The 23,395-nt window shown below is 42.2% G+C and overlaps 2 protein-coding genes across 2 annotated transcripts in view; both read right to left on the bottom strand.

The window, feature by feature from the left end:
- STK26 (serine/threonine kinase 26) overlaps nucleotides 1-23,395 on the bottom strand; it is a 64,218-nt gene that overhangs the window by 18,757 nt on the left and 22,066 nt on the right. Inside the window, exon 3 of the mRNA XM_080652567.1 lies at nucleotides 2,477-2,707. Coding sequence (XP_080508693.1) covers nucleotides 2,477-2,707 — 231 coding nt within the window. The remainder of the gene's footprint in view (nucleotides 1-2,476; nucleotides 2,708-23,395) is intronic.
- Nucleotides 5,506-9,030, bottom strand: LOC308239452 (mitogen-activated protein kinase kinase kinase kinase 4-like; the record flags this gene model as incomplete). Its single annotated transcript, XM_080652262.1, is given in 7 exon segments — nucleotides 5,506-5,841; nucleotides 5,843-7,057; nucleotides 7,116-7,736; nucleotides 7,740-8,699; nucleotides 8,702-8,782; nucleotides 8,784-9,003; nucleotides 9,005-9,030. Coding segments are annotated over 7 exon segments (3,459 nt in total).

Below are 23,395 nucleotides of genomic sequence, written 5' to 3'. Positions count from 1 at the left end.
GAGAAATCTTTTTAAAAGATGAAATATTAGGAATATATAATACAAAAAGACCTACAATTCATTTTCTATGAGAGTACTGAATATGAACAAAGACTATAAGCAACCAATAAAACAGTCCATTTTCATTATAATTTTAGTACCCATTTTCATTATAATATAGAATAGCTCATTTTAAATATGGCTTATTTAATATTTTAAGTTAGTTACCAAAAATAGCTTATCTATGCCTAAAAATAGGAAGGGTCTGGAATTACCAGGATTCAATCCAGGAAGAGTAATCCAGAATGAACAAACAACAAGGACAATAACAACACATACATACACACAACAAATTCTTGGAGCTGTGTATAACCAAGGCTGCTATGGGAATTAGGAGGGAGACATAAAACTACTGAGATTGAGTGACCCTAGGATTATTAAAACAGAATATTACCATTAAATAAGCTTTCTATATAATTATTTACATAGTAAAATGGAGTAATGGCTCACTATAAGAAGTAAATTGAACAGAAATTGCCAGCAGAAACACCTTTTCTAGGAAGCCTTTCTTGAAGACTTCACCCTCCCCTCCAAAAAAGGATAGAAGTGACTACTTGCTTATTTGTGCTCTACTTGTACCTTATACATAGTTAATAACAAAATTGGCCCCTTTTTAGTGCAATATGGGTCAATGAGCTCCTTAATGGCAGTAGTGAGTTGTTCATTTTTACATCTAGCACTTAGTAAAGTATATGATACATAGTGACTATTTGGCTGTTTAATGATTCATTCTCCTATGCATTCTTTGCACATTCATCTAATTCATGTAATCCTATCTAATAAAGAGGGAATATGCTAATTAACCACCACACCCTCACAAGATGGTGGTGCCCACAGCCAATAAAGAGGGATTATGCTAATTGACTGCCACATCCTCACAAGATGGTGGCACCCACAGCCACAAGATGGCAGCGCCCAGTCCCCTCAGCCCTGCATCATCCAGCCAGAGTCCCCCAGTCCCCTCAGCCCCACCTCACCCAACCAGAGTCCCCCAGTTCCCTCAGCCTCGCCTCATCCAGCCTCAGTCCTCCAGTCCCCTCAGCCCCGCAGGGGAGGGCAGTTGGAGATGATCAGGCTGGCAGGGGAGGGCAATTGGGGATGATCATGCTGGCAGGGGAGCAGTTAGGCATCTCAATCAGGCCAGCAGAGGGGGGTTATCAGGCTGGCAGGCAGAGTGGCTAGGGGCAATCAGGCAGGCAGGCAAGTGGTTAGGCGCCAGCAGTCCCAGATTGCAAGAGGGATGTCCGACTGCCGGTTTAGGCCTGATCCCACAGGGATCCCAGATTGGAGAGGGTGCAGGCTGGGCTGAGGGACACCTCCCCCCCATGCACAAATTTCATGCACTGGGCCTCTAGTATTAGAATAAATCACACTTTGTAAAAAGGCAGGGAAATTGTTGATGAATTTCTATATCTTTAGATAGGTTATCCTAGGGCTTATTTGGTCAGCAGAACATAAAAAAACACATAGCATTAATTTTTATGTAGGTCAACAGCTTGAGAAGTTATAAACATACCCCTTTTGGCCTAAAATAGATAAAGAAAAAAAATTGAACAAAACAAACCCTCCCCCACCCCATGTAAACCCTGAAAAGCAATGAGCTAACTAATAGTGCCTTCCATTGAAAAATTTCAACACTAAGAAAATAAATTTTAATTTTAACATAATTTAAACTCTAACCTAAGCTATTTTTGTATTTATGCTTCACATTCAATAGACACAAATTGAACTTCTAACTCTGGAACCCAGGAACTCGTGGATTTACTAACTAAACAGTTTTCTGTTATGTAGTAACATCTCCATCTGCTGGAACTTTGGGTGTCTGTTAATTCCACGATCCTACAAATTAAATATCCATTTTTGGAGGGGTGGAGGAGGGAACAGATATTATTCAATTTAATTTCATTTAAACAAATACTTATCACTTGCGTAAGATGTGCCATGCCCTGTGCTAAGTGATGTAAAAAACCAAGACTAGTTGAGCTAATCTCCCTGCCATCACAGAGCTCACAATCTGGAGGGAGAGGTGTGTAAATAACCACCAAACCTCAATGGAATAAGTTATAGACTTACATATTCTATAAATTCTGAGGTTGAGACAGACCGGACCATTGAGAATAATGTGTGAAAGCACTGGGGGGAAAGTTCTTCCTTAAAAAAGGATATGTCTCAAGGACCAGCTGCATTTCTGCTCCTCCATCAGTCCAAAAGTTCAGGTGTGGGAAAAATGATGCAGCTGAGTACTGGGATGTATTGAGGATACAGCTGCTAGATCTATACAAATTCTATTTGGCACTATAAATGGGGCTGGATTCTGCCTGGAAGCCAAAGATTGCCAAATCCCAATTTAAGATATTGCATTTTAAAAAAAGAATTAAAAAAAGAAAAGAAAACTTATAATGAAAATACATTATGACAAATATGGCACACACATTACCTTTAAATATGATCCATAGTATTTTGTTACATATGAGCTGTCACACTGACTCAAAACAGTTATTTCTTGCTGAATGTCTTCAATTTCATCTTCAGCTTCCTCGAGGTCTATGATTTTAATAGCAACCACTTGCTGGGTACGGTTATCAATTCCTTTGAAAACTTCTCCAAAGGAGCCTTTTCCAATGCGTTCTAATTTTGTGAACAGTTCTTCTGGATCAGCTATATTATTCTAAGAGGAGGGAAAGAAAGAAAGGGAATAACACAAATGTTTTGCATCAGTTCTTTTAAATGAAGGAAAATAAATCATATAGGATATTAACACATTATTTAAAAACATATAAAATCCCTTGACTCTTCACATGTGCTTTGTTAGAACAACAGTAACTCCAAATGGTGGGCTAGTCCATATTCTACTGGATCACACACATTCACTGGGATTCCTTTCCTTAATCCTGCTACCACAAACAATCCTATACAACAAATGTTGTCTCTGAAGCCTGCAAAAGGGCCAGACATGTTTTAGAGTAAAGCAGCTGGCTATAGATAGTTTGCACATTAATGCTATGATAGCTATAGTGAGAGAACTCTTAAACTAAGTTATAGGTAGGTGAATCATTAAAAATTCTAGCATTCCACCAGCAATATGTTACCTTTTAATTCTCCTTATACTTCTCCGACTTGGACAACTCAATCAGCCTCACCTACTAGTACACTTCTAAACCACCATGTAAACAACACAGAACACAAAAGACTCAATCTACAAGTCTCATTTTTTTTCTTGTTTTATTATTTTTGTTTTTTTGTTTTTTTAGGTGTCATTTTTACTTTATTTAATAGAAAAAATGGGGGAGAACAACAGTAATTTTCATAATTCACAGAAGTTAGCACGGAAGAGAAGGCTGCGCCTGGCCCCACCGTGCAGCTGTGCGGCTGGTGAATCCGCTGTGGTCAGTCAGGCGCGTTACCGTTTAGCACACTGATAACTGGCAAAATTAGGGATTATGAATCACCAAAAGTGAACTACAGCTAGGGCAAAAACCTAAATAACCCATTAAAAAAGTCAATTAAAAATAATCCATAAATATGTGATGCACGTTAGTGTAGCAAACCCCTTTTTGTAAACATTCTCTCCAACACAACACGTGCCAGAGAACGAAGGGAACACTGCCCACACGCAGAGTGGCTGACCTGCGCAGGCTGACCCGGCGGGCGCTGGTGTGAAGGCTCCGCACCACCCTCAGGTCCCGCATTTAACGGGAGCATCATAATACTGCTTTCTTTTGTAATTTTGCCATCTTGGCACTTTTGTGAATCACCCTTTAAAGGAACAAAATCATCCCTTCTCTAGAAGAATGCGATTCTAACAGCTCACAATCTTTTATGGAGAAACCCAATTGGGCACCTGCTTCAAGCGGTAGTAAGTCTGGCTGACAAGGCCCAGGCAGTGACATCATGGAGGGCACACACCAACCCACCCGCAGGAACAAGTGGCCAGCTGAGCACGGCACCTGAGGCCCAGCAACGAATCCAATTCTCTTCAACTCAAACCCGAGTGTCGGTGGGTTAGCTCCGCAGCCTGTGAATCGCCTGTGGTGCCGGCGGCCCCAGGCATCATGGTGCCCGGGCCACGGGCAGGACCATGGGCAGGACCACAGCCGAGCGTGGCTCTTTTCCACTGACATCCTCAGAGGAACAGTGACAGGAAGCCAGGAACAAAAGATTACCCAAGACATTATCACAAATGCCATGAACATGTTCATGAAGTAAAGTTGGTTTAAAAGACAGAGAACAAGAGGATGAGAGAACAGAAGCCAGGACTCTGCCATTATGCCCGGAATCCAGGATGCTGCATCTCATGCACAAGCAGGATTACAACATTCTCGAACCAGTGCCAACGCATTGTGTTTCAGAAAGGCTAACCCCCACCCGGAGGCCCCTGCAGCACCGGGCAGTCGGTGTGCCTGTCTCAGATGATGCCTGTCTGCTACCTGCCCGCCTGCACAGGGCGGGGACACTGGTCTCGGAACAGCCGCCCACCACGGTGAGCTCCGCGGTGCCTGCTGACACCTGTGCTCACATACAGTCAGACTTCACCCTGATCGTTTTGGTATTAAGATTAAATTAAGCATTAATGTTTTCCTCCAAAAACATAGAAACTAAACCACCTCTTAATGCATTAAAAACAATGAGGTAGGAAAAAAAACAAACATGTGGTTGGAAACATTTTTTTTTTCCTCTGCAAGTGCAGACGGTGGTAAAACCTGTCGCACATCTAGGTTTAAACAGAAACTAGCCCTCAAGCGGAGGCAGCGCTGACACTGTCACACAGCGAAGTTCTGGCCACGACGTGGAAGCACACATTTCCTTTTTCTTTTCCAAAACCATCTGCACATGATTCAGGCAAAACCTGGCACATAGAAAAATGACTGAGCTCTCGGTGAAACCAACAAAATATGCAAAGAAACAAAATGGGACCCCTTCACCCACCCTACCCACCTCCCTAGACCCACCCACAAAAGTTACCTAGTAACTGCCTTTCACATTTTATAAATATTAACTTCTTAAACCTGCCCCTTCTTCTTCGTCCACATATTGTCACATTACAAAAAGAAAGGTCAATTAAATACATTGTTAATGTTACTCTAGCAAATCTGCTCTCGCTTCTGCAACCTGCTCATTGAGACCCCACTGGCCACCGTGCCCGCCCGGCACTGCAGCCACAGACCCCACAGTCACTCCAAGGGATTCTGGCTGGAGAAAAGGTGTTTGCTTTCTGGTCTGGTCTGATGCTCTATCCCAAACACTATAGCACCTGATGGTAGAGTCTGAACAGCACCAGCTGCATTGCAGCCTGATTTATTTTTAAAGAAAAAAAGTTTAAAAAGATTGGGGACAAACTGGTAGGGAGAGCAGGAAGGAGGAGGAGAGCCAAGGGGTCTGCGCACGGTCTTGCTGCCGGGGCACACGGCGCTCCAGCCAAGCTTCTGAGTCCTCGGGTCTGAAGATGGCAGCGGTCGGGCTGCGGCTCTACCAGCTCAGGAGGGAGGTCCTGCCCATCGTCATGAAGTAAACCTGGCTGCTGCCGCCCGACCGCACAGAAGCAAAGAACACCTTGTCGTTGCGCTCACACAGGAATTTCAGTCTCTGAGCCCTTTTGTGCATGAACACGCCATCCAGGTGGCCCGTCTCCACAGACCGGATCTCTATGGCCTTCTCACCCCAGCCCATCGTCTTATTGGATCGAATATAAGCGATGGAGGTGGGCATCTCGCCCCATTGCAGCACCACGTCCTTGGTGATGCGGCCGTAAGTGTTCACATAGACGCCCTCGTCCTCATAGCACACCAGCAGCTCCATGCCGTCAAGTGTTGGGCAGGATGATGATCGCGTGGGGCTTGATGCTGCACTGGATGTGTGTCGGCAGATAAATGTCATAGACGGATCCCGAATCCACGTCCACGGCATGGAAGCCGGCGGAGGACCCGTAGATCACCTTCAGCCTCTGGCCATCCTCCACCGTGAGGTCCACCAGCAGCTGTCGGTGCGCTAGGTCTGCGAATGACTTAAAAGCCATGAACTTGTGGTATGGCTTGGGTGCCCACGCATAAACTTCCACCGAACTCTTCAAAGCAATTACGAGAAATTTGATTCTTTCATATTTTACCACTTTATAGTGTACACATCCTTCCAAATCGCCCATGGTGGTCCACCCCTGCTTCTTCTCCACCTCCGGGTCATTGTGAAGGATTTTGTTCCTTAGCCAGGACAAATAGTAGACACGTAACTTATCCTTCTTGGCAGATATTGTCACCAAAACATTCAAGACTTCGAGGACATCCATTTGCTGAAATCGTCTTCGGTTGATCAGAGGATATATCTTCCCTTGGCCACTTCTGTCCAGCAGCATCAGGCCACTTTCTGTTCCCACTAACAAATTCACTCCCCACAAGGCAGCACACAGGATCTCAGAGTTAAACCTCTTCTTGTATTTGCGGATCTCTGGGGTGTCACTCTGTGGACTAGTGTTGGTGGGATTCACATTGACCACTGAGCCCTTCCGGGTAGGATCTTGCCTTATGGCTTCCGGTCTCATTCCATCACAGGAAAATCCCACCACGGAAGTCACTGTGGTGCCACTAGATGGAGAGATCTGCAGTAATCTGGGGTCTATAAAAGGTGTAAAGGAGGAGGAGGATTTGTGTTTCTGGAGTGTGCTACTAGCGGACTGAGTCTGGCGGACAATCAGCGTGCCCTCCTTGGACGGGGTCATGGCTGGCTCACTCTCCACATCGTCATGGACAATCATGGTTCTCACGGATTCTGTCTCCCCATTGATCAAATTCAGAGATGATGCTGCTCTGGTGACCTCTGGTCCGGATATGGGTTCCCCGACCCCTTCTTGCTCTGCATCGTCATCTTCCTCGTCTGTCGTCCCCGACTCCTCGCTGGACGAGGAGTAGTCTGTCACCTTGTGCGGTGGCCGCACGTCCTCCACTGCTCGCAGCTCTTTGGCCAGTGCAGTCAAGTCCACTTCACTCGCAGGTTTCAGAGGTCTGAACACTTCTCTTTTGTCTTCAGTTTTTTTTTTTTTTTTTTTTTTTTTTTTTTTTTTTTTTTTTTTTTTTTTTTTTTTTTGCTGCATTTTCAAGGCACTGAGATGGAGAGCCTTCAGATTTGGATGATGATCTCACTCGGAAGCACTCCCCAGAGACACTCTGAGAGCCAGGGTGCGAGCCGGGCTGGGATCCCGAGTTGCTGGATCCTGAAGAGCTTCCGCTGCCAGGCCTGGGCGCCAGCTTTTCCACTCTCTCCCACAGCAGCCGGGGCTCGATGCTGGTGGAGTTTCTTTGCCCAGCTTGGCTATTCTGCTGCCCACTGCCCTGAAGCGGGGAATCCCAACGGGACAGCACAGGGGAACGAGACGTTGTTCTCACAGGAACCTCTCGCGCTCGGTCGGCGGGCTCATAGTGGGGCCTGGGCTCCGGGGCGTGGTAGCTGGGCTTGCTCCTTTCCTGTGGCGGTGGCTGTAGGTGCTGCCTCCGGTGCTCATGCTGTAGAGACAGGAGATATGCTTGTTCTTGTTGCAACTGCCTCTGGAGCCTCTCTGCCTGCTGCTGCTGCTCCAGCTCCCGCCAGCGGCACTCCTGCTCTCTTTCAACTCTCCTCTTCTCTTCCTCGGCCTGCCTCCGCTCCTCCTCCTCTTTCCACCTTCTCTCCACTTCCTCTAGCCGCCTCTTTTCTTCTTGTTCTCTCCTTCGCTAATCACGTTCTTGCTGCCTTCTAGCCTCACGCTCTCTCCTTTGTTGCTCTTCCAGCTGCCGCCGCTGCTCCTTCTGCTGCTCAATCCGTTTCTGCCTCTCGGCCAGCAGCTGCCTTTTATACTCCTCCTGCTCCTGCAGCTGCTGCTCCAGAATCAGCTGCTGTCTCCGCAGAGCCTCCGAGCGCTCCTTGTTCTCCTGCTGCAGCCGCAGGAAGTCGCGATGCAGCGTGGACTCCCCAGGCACGTTCACAATGGAGCTTGGCTCTCCTTCCTGCTCGGGCACTTCCTCCTCTTCCTCCTCACTGCCGCTGTACTCGTACTCCGTTTCATCTTTCTCTCCTCTCTTCTTCCTGGTCCGGTCTATATGGTCCTTAAGCTGGATTCTCACTTGCCTCTCATTTGGCTGATCCCTTATGAAAGGATGTTTCAAAAGCTGCTCCGTGGAGGGGCGCTGCATGTAGTTCTTCACCAGGCACCCTTCTATAAAACTAAAAAATTTCTTTGACCACTTTTTTGACTTCAGCCGGGGAGGAGGGTTTCTGGGAATGAGAAACAGTGCTCTCATTGGATGCATGTCACAGAGAGGGGGAGCACCTTCTGCCATCTCGATGGCTGTGATGCCACAGGACCAAAGGTCGCTTCTGTAGTCATAGGTGGCATCTGGGTTCTCGTCGTCGCAGGCGATGACCTCAGGAGCCATCCAGTAGGGGGTGCCTATGAACGTGTTTCTCCTCCCCACAGTCCTGTCCAACTGAGCACTCACTCCGAAATGGATGAGCTTCACCTCTGCGTTCTCGGTCAGCAGCACGTTCTGGCCCTTGATGTCCCGGTGAATCACATGATGGATGTGAAGATGCGCCAGGCCCCTCAGGATCTCTCTGGAGATGTATGCGATCCAGTCCTCCTTGAGCGTGTTCCCCTTGGTATTCTTCACCAGGTCTGTGATGGACCCCCCCCCCCCCCACAGAACTCCATCACCAGCCAGAGCTGGTCGTCGTGTCCAGGGGGGCTCTTTTTAATGAAAGCACCGTAATACGTAATATGTGGCGATATTTCTATGATGAGAATATTTCTTCAGCATATTTATCTCCAGTTTGATTTCTTCCTCTTCATCCTCAGTAACATCCATAACTTTGATGGCCGCCAGTTGACCTGTTTTAACATGTCGACCCTTATAGACTTGTCCGTAGGTGCCATTGCCAACCACTTCCACCAGCTCGAAAATCCCAGCCGGATCCCGCAGGGCGGAGAGGTCGATGTCCACCACTTTTCGCCGAGGAGTCGTTCGCCATTTTCCTGTTCACCCAGGGCGGGTGTCGGGAGAGGGTCAGCCGGAGTCCACCTGGGAGGCCAGGGCTGGGGGCGGGGGCGGGGGCGGGGGCGGGGGGCGTGCCCGGGCGGCGCTCACACCACGGTGCTCGGCCCAGCACGGACAGGCCAAGCTGGGCCGAGATGCCATGGGAGCGGAAGAAGGAGCGCGAGGCCATGAGATAAAGCTGCCCACGCGCCTTTTTTCTTGTTTTAAAAAAGTCTTTATTGTTGAAAATATTACATAGGTCCTCCTTTCATTTTTTACTTGAGATCTTGTCCACATGCAATGTTCTCATCAATTACTGAAATAATATTCTATGCCTTTATCATTATAATTTCTAGTACTCATCAGGAAATGGTAATATATTGAACTTTCACAACTTATCTCACAGTGGGAATCCAGAGTAAGTCCACATAAAATTTGTAGTCAAGCATATATTTTAATAAATGTATAGGCATGACTTAGATTTATAAATCACTGTCCTTTCCTGTTTCAAAATTATCCTTTATCTTATCATATACAACTTTTAACTAAAATGTTATGCCCAAACGACAACCTTTATATGCCTACTTAAACTCATATTGCTTAATACTGTACATACTTCTAATCAAGTAGAACACAAGATCTACAAACCTCCCCAAAAGGCATGTTATTAATTTATATTTAAGTGATTTATTACTCTGTACCTAAAACTTTACTTTTAGTTCCTTCAAAATATAGGAGAATATTAGCTAGTTCTTGTAGCTATCTATATTTAATTTGACAGTTGAACCCAGATCATCTGTTCATTTACAACTTTACATAGTCATCAATTTGAAGAGACAATTATAGAGTTAGCATGTTCCCTTATGTCTTCTTTTATTACACAAAGTAATCATTAAAGTTCACTTTTTTCTCTCATCAAATTCTCTGCACCATTATAATCAAATAGATTCACTATCACTCCAGTAAACTAATTGTGAATAACTTGAAAACTTATAATTGCCTTAAAATTTTTTTCACCAACTTTTCTTTTTTCCAACCTGCTTAAATACAGTTTGCACATGACCTGCTTATTTGATAAACTTCCGCATTTTCCTGGGTTGGATATTTTCCATTTCTAAAAGTTGTACTTTCTATGTAGTAGTCTTTTTGATGTTGCAAGCTACTTGTTATCCTCACCCCACCTACAGTACCCACATGAAAGAAATATATCTTGATTTTCCCATATAGGCTTTTAAAAATGGTTTAGACTTTCAGTAGGTTGAAATGTCTTTTTAATGCACACACTTTTTTATAATATGCTCCCCAACACTTCAGTACTCTCATTATTGATGTCATTGGTATTCTCTTTCTTACCAAGACATTGTACTTCATTGTGATTACTATTACATATTAGCTAAACCAAAGGTACCTCTCTTCCAACTTTTGGTGATGGTTCTTGTCTTTCCAGTACCTTGTGGCAAAAACAAAACAAAAGCTTTGTCAAACAGCTTGGTGACAGGTTCACCACCCTATTACTTCCTAAATTCAGTAGATTGGAAAAAGATAAAGAAAAAAGCTTTCAGTCTTTCTGACATAACTATAAAACAAATCTAAAAATTGGAAATATACCATAATTAAAAAATACATTGTACTTTCTTTCTTTTTTTTTTTTTAAATATATTTTATTGATTTTTTACAGAGAGGAAGGGAGAGGGACAGAGAGTTAGAAACATCGATGAGAGAGAAACATCGATCAGCTGCCTCTTGCACACCCCCCACTGGGGATGTGCCCACAACCAAGGTACATGCCCTTGACCGGAATCGAACCTGGGACCCTTCAGTCCACAGGCCGACGCTCTATCCACTGAGCCAAACTGGTCAGGGCTAGTATGTACTTTCTGATACACTGTCAACTAGGAAGTAGATTAACCTTGGTTGTAGAGAACAATACATAACAAAAAGTGTTATTGTATTAAATCCTAATCTTCTTCCTCTCTCCCTCCCTCCCTCCCTCCCTTCCTTTCTTTCTTCCTACTTTTTAAATTAAATTTATTGGGGTGACATTGGTTAATATGATCATATAGGTTTTAGGTGTCGGTTTCTATGTTATAAAATCTGTATATTGCACCATGTGCCCACCACCTAAAGTCAAATCTTCTCCTGTCACCTCATATTAGGACCCCTTTCTCCCCCACCCCCTTCCCTCTGCCAACCACCACTCTGCTGTTTGTGTTCATAAGTTTCAGTTTTATATCCCACATATGAGTGAAGTCATATAGTTCTTAGCTTTTTCTGTCTGGTTTATTTCACTTAGCAAAATGTTCTCAAGGTCCATCCATGTTGTTGCAAATGGTAAGAATTCCTTTTTTTAAAAAATATATTTTTATTGATTTCAGAGAGGAAGGGAGAGAGAGAGAGAGAGAGAGAGAGAGAGAGAGAGAGAGAGAGAGAGAAACATCCATGATGAGAGAGAATCATGGATTGGCTGCCTCCTGCATGCCCCCTACTGGGGATCGAGCCGGCAACCCGTGCATGTGCCCTTGACTGGGAATCGAACCCGGGACCCTTCAGTCCGCAGGCCAACACTCTATCCACTGAGCCACACTGTCCAGAGCAGAATTCCTTCTTTTTTTATAGCAGTGTAGTATCCCATTGTGTAGATGTACCACTTTCTTCTAATCCACTCATCTGCTGATGGGCATTTAGGCTGTTTCCAAATCTTAGCTATTGTAAATTGTGCTAATAACATAGGGGCGCATATATCCTTTCTGATTGGTGTTTCTGTTTTCTTGGGATATATTCCTAGAAGTGGGATTATTGGGTCAAATGGAAGTTCCATTTTTAATTTTTTGAGGAAATGCCATACTGTTTTCCACAGTTGCTGTACCAGTCTTCATTCCCACCAGCAGTGCAAGAGGGTTCCTTTTTCTCCGCATCCTCTCCAGCACTTTTTGTTTGTTGATTTGTTGATGATAGCCATTCTGACAGGTGTGAGATGGTACCTCATTGTTATTTTGATTTGCATCTCTCAGAAGATTAGTGACTTTGAGCATATTTTCACATGTCTCTTGGCCTTCTGTATGTTCACTTTTCAAAAGTGTCTATCTAGGTCCTGTGGCCTTTTTTGATTGGACTGTTTATCTTCCTTTTGTTAAGTTGTATGAGTTACCTATAAATGTTGGAGATTAAACCCTTATTGGAGATAACATTGGCAAATACATTATCCCATGCAGTGGGCTTTCTTGTTGTTTTGTTGATAGTTTCTTGATTTGTCCAATCTTATTCACATCACTCTTCTTCAGAGCCTCTAAGAAAGTCAAGTCAGTTTCCTTCCCACTCAAATCAAATATTCTTTTAAGACTATTAAAATTCCCAAATCTTTCTATTGCTACTGCAAGATTACAGTTTACTATTATATCTATATTTGTAGTACCTTCTCAAAGCTGTAGCTCAGGAGAAAGCTCTAAGTTCTAAAGCAGCAAATAGGAAGAACGGCTAATTAACGTCATATTGATTTACAATGAATGGTAGCCAATTTATCACAAAAATAGGTCTGTGAAAATAAAAATCTCACAGATCCACCTCAGAACATTCACATTATTCTTTGACTGTCTTTATCTTTCCTTTGCTTGAAATTGATCTCTTTAGCTGCAAGTACATTGTTACAAATTTAAGTCTGAAGCAGAGGTATCATTACTATTAACAAAACAACAATGATAAGAATAACCTTTTAGTAAGGAAATACTCTTAGGAAGTCCAAAAGGGAAAAACATAAGATAATCATTTTGTTTCTCTCCTGTGTAAAGTCAGGGGCAGATAAAGAAGACTACTTGCATACTTAAATCACAAAATCAGCAGGTGAAAGAACTTTTGAAGGTTCTCTAAGTGCCCTCCAGTCCTGACTGCAGGTAAGAATCACCAATACAACTTTTTAAATGCAGATACCTAGGACTCATTCCAAAACTACTGATTCAGAATCTCTGAAATTGGGCCCAACAATCAGTATGTTTTTTAAAAGTACTCCAAACTATTTTGCATATAGTCGTTTTGGCCCCAGTTTTAAGATTAGCACTTGGGAACCAGTAAGCAGACAGATATTGAATTTGTATCATTGATTATATGGAACTCATTACCATTATTTTTTCCCAGGCAAGCCTGTGGCTCTCTTCTAACTTTGAATATTAAGAGGACAACTTGGAAATTAAAATAAAACCAAGAACACCTTAATATTTATATATATGTACCTATATTTTAAAAATTAGGTCTTCAATACTTTTATATGGGCACATCAATACCAGTAAATTTACCCCAAAATAAGACAAGAAACATATTTACCAAAATATACACAATGTGTTCTCTACAATTTGAATATGTACCCTTGAACTTAAAAAAATTTTTAATTGATTTCAGAGAGGAAGGGAGAGGGAGAGAGAGATAGAAACATCAATGATGAGAGAGAATCATTGATTGGCTGCCTCCTGCATGCACCCTAGTGAGGATGGAGCCCACAAACCGGGCATGTGCCCTTGATTGGAATCAAACCCAGGACCTTTCAGTCCACAGGCTGACACTCTATCCACTGATCCAAACCAGCAAGGACTCTTGAACTTTTTTTTAACTCAGCATAATAGCTTAAGATTTAATGGATGATAGTTTTGAGGTAACAGTCAACATTGACAAAGAGTAAAAGTTTAGTTCTAGTTAGTTAGTAGAAAATGGGTAAAAACTGTGGAGGGCGATGTAGGGGAGAAAAAAAAAAGGTCTTCTCAACCTTCTTAGGGTCCCTGGTTGGATCTGAACATTAAACTGACAAAGACAGATGAACAGAAGAAAAGTATATAAATCTATTTAACATAAGTTTTACATGACACCAGAGCCTCCATAAGGAAATAAAGACTCAAGAAATGGTTAAACCTGTGTGTTTTTGTTAGGTTTGATAAAGAATGGAAAGTTGTAGAAAGATGTGAGCTAAGTGTCATAAACTGAGGGAAACTTAGCAAGGCCTATTTGTTCAGATTCTTCCTGGTGTCCCCCTGTCTTTGGAGATACGGATGCTTCTTTTCTGCTGGTATAGGGAGAGTCCCTCTCACAGAGGGTCTTAAGACCAGTTTCAGGAAGAAGAGCAGCGGGGTATGTGGGGAGCGTGGTGTGGGAGAATAAGTTAAGTAACCTTTCTTCTTCTGTCATTTTCTCAAACTCCTTCAGTTTAAAATATCCAATATGCCATAGTGCCATACTTTGAGTTAGCCTGTCCTGAACCCCATCAGGAGGAATTAAGAATAGTTGATCAGGAGAAACAAGAAAACGTAGAAAGAGAATTCTCCCTGGGGTTCTAAGCAGAATGGAGACCCAGAGAGCCAAAGGATGGAAGAACAAAATGTAACAAATCTAGTTTCTTTGAATCTGAGGTAGCTTAGCCAGACTTTTAGTCTGGAGCTGAGAGTGAAAACATAATAAATTTAGGGAAGAGGGGTAGATTTCTCAAAGGATTTGACCAGAAAGAGTTGACCTCAGGTGTTCCAAAAGAACCTGGAAGAACTATGAACCAAGCTGAGCAAGGCTGACCTCAAACTACATTTTCCTATAGCCTTCCTACCTTGATAAAACCTATTCTATGAATGCTCTTAGCTATAAGATTCTGTTTGCATTTTTACAAAGACTGATTATGTGTAAAGGCCTATCAGTGCCCCACTGATGAGGGGTATACAGGAAATAATGAGCAAAAAATGTGCTAATGACATCAAAGCTTAGAAAGGAAGACCTCTTATCTATTCTAATTTTCAAGATGTAACAACAGGGGTGACCTGCAATGAACTCAGGATGCCCTGACAATCACGGAGAGCAATTAAAAACTTTAGCTTAACAATCTACTAAAACCTAGAGACACCCAGTTAGCTACATACCAGTTAATAATGAGGATTTTTTTCAATAGATGGAGTTACACATATGTTGATATATATGCGATTTGATATGTATGCTATTTTGTTGTATTGACAGTAAGCTTCAAAACTTTATGTCAAATTTGCTGAAGGTGTTAACATCATAGATATTTTTACGCTTAAAAAATGTCAAATTTCATGCCCCCCAAAAAAGCATTCACAGGAAGTTTTAATTCATTACTTTATTTTGAAGAAAAGTGCTGCTGAATACTTCGGGAAGCTTATTCAATTAATGGTGAACATGCTCCATCTCAAGATACTTGTGAACACTGGTTTAAATGCTTTAAAAGTGATGATTTCAATATGAAAGATAAAGAACGTCCAGGTCAAATGAAAAAGTTTGAAAACCAACAATTACAAGCATTATTGGATGAAGATGCGTGGCAAACTCAAAAACAACTTACAGAAAGATTAAACATTGCCGTTTACAATCAATGGGAAAGATTTTAAAGGAAGGAAAATGGGTGCCACATCAACTGAATGAAAGACAAATGGAAAACCCAAAAGTCATCAGTAAAATGTTGCTTCAACGGCACAAAGAAAGTCTTTTTTTGCATCGAATTGTGACTGGCGATGAAAAGTGGATTTATTTTGAGAATCCCAAACGCACAAAATCATGGATTGGTCCAGGTCAACCATCATCATCAACTGCAAGGCCAAATTGCTTTGGAAAGAAGACAATGCTCTGCATTTGGTGGGATCAGAAAGGTGTGGTATATTATGAGCTTCTAAAACCAGGTGAAACCATTAATACTGATCGCTACCAACAATAAATAATCAATTTGAACCATGCTTTGATTGTGAACTGACCAGAATGTGCCAGAAGACACGGCAAAGTAATTTTGCTTCATGATAACGCACCATCACACACTTCAAAACCAGTTAAAGACATGTTAAAAGATCTTGCCTGGAAAGTATTAACCCACCCGCTGTATTCACCAGACCTTGCTCCTTCAGATTACCACTTGTTCCGATCGATGGCACATGCACTTTCTGAGCAGCACTTCAAAACGTATGAAGAAGTGGAAAATTGGGTCTCCAAATGGTTTGCCTCAAAACAAGAAAAGTTCTATTGGGATGGTATCCACAAATTACCTGAAAGATGGGGGGAAATGTGTAGCTAGCGATGGACATTACTTTGAATAAAGCACTTTTGATGTTTCTCTTGAAATTATCGTGTTTTATTTGATACAAAATCTGTCATTATTAGCCGGTACACCTAGTAAATTACAAAGATTAGTTCTTGCAAGATATAGAGAAAATACTTTTCTGGATTATTTCTATGTCTATACCTGCCATCTAACAAGTAGAATGCATGTAGATAAAAGTCATTCTCTAGTGATGCCATGAGCCTCAAATTCAATTAATTCTATTATGATTACCTACTAGAAGCCCGGTGCACAAAATTCATGCACGGGGGGAGGGGGGGCCCTCAGCCCGGCCTGCACCTTCTCCAATCTGGGACCCCTTGGGGGATGTTTAAAACCGGCAGTCGGACATCCCTCTCGCAATCCGAGACCACTGGCTCCTAACTGCTCACCTGCCTGCCTGATTGCCCCTAACTGCCCTCCCCTGCTGGCCTGGTTGCCCCTAACCACCGCTGCCTCAGCCCCCGCCACCGTGGCTTTGGGCAGAAGGACATCCGGATGGATGTCCGGAAGACATCTGGTCTAATTAGTATATTACCCTTTTATTAGTATGGATTATACAACATAAGTTTTGAGGTAGACTTGTATTAGTAATGAAGAGACATTTCATTAAAAAATGTATATTGGTTTGATATGATTCAAATCCACTTGTTTATGACAAAAATCAAGTCTTTGAGAATAGGATTGCTTGCCCTAGCTGGTTTGGCTCAGTGGCTAGAGCTTCAGCCTGAGGACTGAAGGGTCCCAGGTTTGATTCTGGTCAAGGGCACAAGCCTGGGTTGCGGGCTCAATCCCCGGTAGGGCGCATGCAGAAGGCAGCCGATTAATTATTCTCTCTCACCATTGATGTTTCTATATCTCTCCCTCTCCCTTCCTCTCTGAAATCAATAAAAATCTATTTAAAAAAAATAAAAGAATAAGATTGCTTTGCTATCAAAGCCAAGTAAGGTATATCATTTGTTGTCCCTGATGAAGTCTGAGCAGCTCAGTTGCTAAGCAACTTCACTGGGTTCTTATCAAACAAAATCCGTGGAGAAGCAACTAAGCCCACCATGCATTTAGGCTATAAAGACCAAAAGTTGGGGAGGACAGAGTGCTTCTGGGGTAGGAGACAGTGAGGGTCAGTGGCTGGGAAGCAGGGAAGATGCTGAAATGCCCAGTGCCTGGAAGCACTGGAGGGTCTGGGATATGCAAACCTGCTGGGGGCGGGGTCAGGCCCTGCTCTCCGAGAGGTCAGGTCCAGAGGGAGGGCAGGGATGTGGTTCCAGGGAATCCCTTCCTGTGAGGCTTCTCCTCCTCCCCTTAACTCCCTAACCTGTCCATTTGGCTAAAGGGGGTGGGAAGCAGGTACACAATGCCTGGGCAGGACGCCCCTCAATCCGGGATCTCTCCAGGGCAGGGGAGGGGTGTTTGTATTGGTTTATTTGATTCTTCTTACACGTTGAAGGGGGTAGCAGGGGAGTGTCTGCCAGACATGGTTTCCTTCTGCTTGCTTGCCTGAGCTGCCCTACATTATGCCTTTTCCCTTCTTTCCCCGCTGCCCCAAGCTAACATGCATGAGATTGCCAGGGACGAAACTGGGGCCCCCAATTGTATTGCGTGGAGATTGCACTCCATAGGAACCTGCCTGATCCAGGGAGGGTTGGGGTCATTCATTGCCGAAAAGGCTCGATTTAAAACAAGCAAGCCGCTGCTTGCCACCACTTAGGTGCCAGCTGAGCCATTTGCGGAGGGTTTATCATCCCTTCTGGCTGTTTCCTTGGAAACCACAAACTCAAGATAGCAGAGCTGGGGCCATGCACTTCTCAGCACCGGCTCTCCTCAGTCAGCTGCTGAATTTATTGAAGGATGTAGAATAATTTTTAAACGATACTAAAGTGTATACAATTAGGTCAAAGCATTATGCAATTATTTCCTATTAATTTGTACGATTGAGGGTCCTGAGTGTTTGAGGATGCCACCTCTCACAGAGCATAATGATTTTAACTACTGAATTTAACCAAAGTCTCCAGTGACTCTTTAGGCCAGGCAGCCTCTGTGCTGGGTGGTGCCGCAGGCCTATGCGTGGCCTTGCAGGTGGCCCCTTCCGCAGGGGCTACTCCCAGGCTGTGCCTGATGGGCCGTGATTATTATGTGCCTGACTGGTCGTGACTGCTAAGGTATCCGGGCTAATTAGCTTATTCCTTAATTATTATATAGGACTAGAGGCCCGGTGCATGAAATTCGTGCACGAGGTGGGGAGGGTGTCCCTCAGCCCAGCTTTCACCCTCTCCAATCTGGGACCCCTTGAGGGATGTCCAACAGCCCGTTTAGGCCCAATCCTACTAGGATTGGGCCTAAACGGGCCATCTGACATCCCTCTCACAATCCAGGACTGCTGGCTCCCAACTGCTCGCCTTCCTGATTGCCCCTAACCGCGTCTGCCTGCCAGCCTGATCACCACTTAACCACTCCCCTGCCAGCCTGATTGATGCCTAACTGCTCCCCTGCCAGGCTGATTGCCCCTAACTGACCTCCCCTACAGGCCTGGGTACCCCCCAAATGCCCTTCCCTGCAGGCCCGGTTGCCCCCAACTTCCCTCCTCTGCCAGCCTGGTCACCCCTAACTGCCCTCCCCTGTAGGCCTGGTCACCCCTAACTGCCCTCCCCTGAAGGCCTGGTCACCCCTAACTGCCCTCCCCTGAAGGCCTGGTCACCCCTAACTGCCCTCCCCTGCAGGCCTGGTCACCCCTAACTGCCCTCTCCTGCAGGCCTGGTCACCACCAACTGCCCTCCCCTGTAGGCCTGGTCCCCCCCCACCAACTGCTCTCCCTTGCAGGCCTGGTCACCCCTAACTGCCCTCCCCTGCAGGCTTGATTGTCCCCAACTGCCCTCCCTTGCAGTCCTGGTCCCTCCCAACTGCCCTCCCCTGCTGGCTATGTTGTGGCGACCATCATGTGTCCACATGGGGGCAGCCATCTTTGACCACATGGGGGCAGCCATCTTGTGTGTTGGATTGATGGTCAATTTGCATATTACTCTTTTATTATATAAGATGTTAAGATTGTTCAATTGCCCTATGAACATTGCCTTATAAGTCTGTTGAGTGCTTCCTACTCAAGATACTGCCAGAAAATAAAGGTTAAATTCAACAGACATATACCTCTCAGCACTGCTTGTATTCAAGATTGCAGGATAATAACTTTTAAAGTATTTTATATAATCCAAGTACAACTGAGTTCCCCCTGGATAGAACTATAACAATCACAGGCTTTTAGAGTTAGAAGGAAATTTAGGTCATTTGATCCAATTCCTTATCACCATCACCAACAAAAAGCATTTACGTATTGTGTGTCTGCTGTGTCCTAGGCTAATACTACCAAGTGGAAACTATGAAATTTAAGGCTATTTATGTCAAAATAATGGTAGAAGTAGGGAAAGGTAATGGAGGGAAAAATAAATCCTGGAATTAAAAGAATTATAGACTCTTTGAGATAAACAGGTACTTAGCAAATATCTGGTACAAAATTTATTTTTATAGTGAAAAAAAATAAACAAACCTGTAGCCTAGAGAGGTTATAAATTGTTCAAGGTTCTAAAGTGGTTCATTAGTGGCAAAGCTCAAACTTGAACCTAGAATTCCTTACTTTTAAGGAATCACTACAGCTTAGGTTAATTTGTAACTTAAAATATATTCTTTTTCTATAAAACCAAAACTATTTTCTATCATAAACAAATCACACTACTGCTCAAATGTATACTTAGAAATGGCCTTACATCTCAAGAATTTAAAAAATTGAAACATAAAATTTTGAAAAACTTAGAATAGGATTTTCTTATTCTTTGAATAATATGATTACTCATAATTATTGAACCACTCTGTGATTAGTTGGTCCTTGTTTATATGCACAATTACCAAATATTTCATATTACAGTCTTACAGAGAAGTGAGCTATATGTTATCTTGACTTTTTGTCAAGGTTACTGTACTTGGTCCATTTTTTTCCATGTCAATAACTAGACTGGAATGGGCTAACTTTTAGAGTATGGGAGGCAAGGAAGGGATGGTATTCCGCACCATAATTCCCATAGGATCCAATGTCCAGAAGCCAATAGCTCCAATTCCAGCTTCATCAGGGATTTACTGTATACTTCAGTAACCCTTAACGCTAAGATTTTCAGTTCTGTTCCTAAAAAAAAGACCCTCAAATTGATCACATTTTCTAAGAATAAAAATATTTAGCCCTAACCGGTTTGGCTCAGTGGATAGAGCATCGGCCTACGGACTGAAGGGTCCCAGGTTCAATTCCAGTCAAGGGCATGTACCTTGGTTGCGGGCACATCCCCAGTAGGAGGTGTGCAAGAGGCAGCTGATCGATGTTTCTCTCCCATCGATGTTTCTAACTCTCTATCCCTCTTCCTTCCTCTCTGTAACAAATCAATAAAATATATTAAAAAAATATTTATGTAGCAGGTTTTATATAAGCAAAGAATTACTCAAACCACCAAGTGAATACTCAGATTATTTTAATGAGAAAGATTAAAAAACTCATTAGTTTTTCTAAACTTTTGAAAAATGTGATATTAGAAGAGTATTTCTCTACTTTGTACAACCTCATGTTCATATTACAAGTATGTGATAAAATTTTATGGATTCTTAAGAAAACTCTGTGATTCATATTTCTGAAATAAAATACGTAGCCTCACTATATTTTGCATATAATAGAATAAAACTTAAGATAAAAATTAAGTAGGTCTGTACATGTTTCAAAATTAAATACGAAGAATTTGGCTTGTAGTCAACTTTCTTTAAGTTGTCAAGTTTTTGTTGTTTTTAATTTCCATGTTCATGAGAGCTCAAAATATTTATCTAAACACAATAAAGGAAATATCTTAGTTTACTTATTTCATGGCATACTCACATTTTTACATATCTCTCAAAGGTTATTATAACTTGTTTTTGCAACATAAAGTAGAAGTCAAATTGTCTGATTTTATGTATATTCAATGATATAAATGAGATGTAGTTACAACAGCCCTATGTTTCCTTCTGGTAATCAGATAGTGTTTTATCAACTCACAGTTGAGTTCCTGTCTTTATTCACTCACTTAAAAGACAGTTTTGAGATGGATGAGGCAGCAGCAAGGTAGCCCTGGTCTTAATGGTAAAGCTTAAAGTCAAAAGTCTCACACAGTATTATTTTCTACTCTTAAGGCAACGGTGTAAACTTTCAGCAGTATTGTGCATAGCAACAAGAAAAATGTGTTTATAAGGCAGAAATAAAATTAAATGTATAAGTACTTTTTCATCTCTTTATTTTACTATTACTATTTTTAAATGCACATTAGCAAAAATACTTAGAATGCAAATGTTTTTGTAAAGGATAACATCATTAAATTTATTACAAAAGGTTTTGACATAGCTGTATGAATAATAACATTTTGAGGAGTTTCTCCTGATTCATTATTTTGCGTCTGTTTCATCCTTAAGAACAAAAGAATAATTGGTAATATTCTTCATATTAAATCCTCCTACTCAGAATAAGAGAAGCACTTCTTCTGTCTCCTAACTTGGATTCTTCTGTTTACCCAAGCTCAGATCAGAGTGGGGGGGGGGGAATGAACTAAATGGGACACATTCTGGGATGTGAAGAATGCATTTCTTTATATATTTTTGTAAAATAGTTCAATTTATAATCCAGAAAAGAAGAATGAAACATTTCTTTGATTCTATTATCACTTTACACATACCACATTTTTCTAAAGAAAATGAAATACAGGTGGGATATTAAGGAATTTAACTATACAAGTCTCCACCTTAGAAATCCTCAAGCAAGAAACCATGTTATAATAGGCAGCACTTTTATTAGCTCCATTTCCTAGATAGATCTTTAAATTCCTGTTATTTTAATTGAAAGTAGAAATGTCAGATTATTTTATTTAGCCATGTAAACTATCTTTGTGTCTACGACCTCTTAAAGGAAATAACTAATTTTGTCTTTTTGACTAAAACTTTAATTATATCCATGGGGAAGGGGAAGGAAACATCCTGTAAACAACCACATTCTTCTCTCAATAAACCAAAACTCAGGGCTATCATCACAATAAATGCTGGATTCAAATTCCATTGCATCATTTAACTTATTTCTCTATGACCTTACAACTATTCCAAAGGAAAAAGGAGGCCTAGTTTCTCATAAGTATTACAGAGGTAAAGGGAAGAGTGATGTCGGGCAAAATTGGCTTAATTTTGCTTATCCCAGAAATCACAAGAAATCAGTGATTAAATGTCAGCTTCACCATCTGTATGATGAGGGAGAGAGGTGGTATCAATGACCTCTAGTCTAAATGATCTACTATTCTCGCACTGTGAATTTGTGAAGTATTAGAAACCAAGATCCTTTGTTCCCCTGCTTGTATCACTAGCAATTGCCAATTCTATTTCTGAAGCAATCATTAAGGTAAGGGATAAATTGGCATTGACCACAAGGCCAATTCCATAGTGGAATACAATGGTTCAAATGAAAAGTATATACTACCTCATCGTTCAAGTAAGAAATTCAGAATCACTAGTTGACTGCATTAAAGTCCCAATTCTCTGATACTATAGTGAAGCAGGCTCAGAAGCCAAGGATGGAAAAAAAGAGCAACAGAGTGAATACTGTCCAAAATGACCTCTCCCCCACTCCTCATACTGGCCATGTCCCATTTTATGAATGGCTGCTCCAAGGAAGTCAATCAAAGCCAGAGTTTAGGTTCTACAGGAGCTAAGCTTCTATTAGTCTTCTTCTCCTTCAGTTGTAAAGTAAATTCATAAAGAAAGTAAAGTAGCATTCAGAAAGTAACCTGGTTTATACCTGACCATATACAGAAGCACAACATCCAACAATTAAGTGCCCAGAGGGGAAATTTCAGGAATGTCTTAACCATATATCTAATCCAAGGCTTCAGTGAGTAGCAGTTAGTCATTCAAACTTAAATGCAATGTTCCACTGGAGAATAATTCTACTTTTTTACTTTTGAGCCTTTGGGTCATGCCATTTCCTCCATCGACAATAACTATCGCTCTTCCATCTCTGAAAATTCTTCATCCTTATTAAAAAAAAAATAGCTCTCCAACTCCGAAGGGGAAGTTGATCACCAAAACAGTAAGTTGCTTCTTCTTCTGCCCTCCCACAGCCCTTTGCTTTAACTTCTATTACAGCACACATTTTATTATCCTTGTATTCTATTTCATTGCCATGACCTTTACATGTTTTTTTTTTCTATTTTCTAATGAGTAAGCACATTAAGGATGGGGATCTCTTACTAAGCAC

This window comes from Plecotus auritus, assembly GCF_963455305.1.
Source record: "Plecotus auritus genome assembly, chromosome: X".
NCBI classification, from domain to species: domain Eukaryota; kingdom Metazoa; phylum Chordata; class Mammalia; order Chiroptera; family Vespertilionidae; genus Plecotus; species Plecotus auritus.
This window is presented reverse-complemented; position numbering and strand designations above follow the sequence as displayed.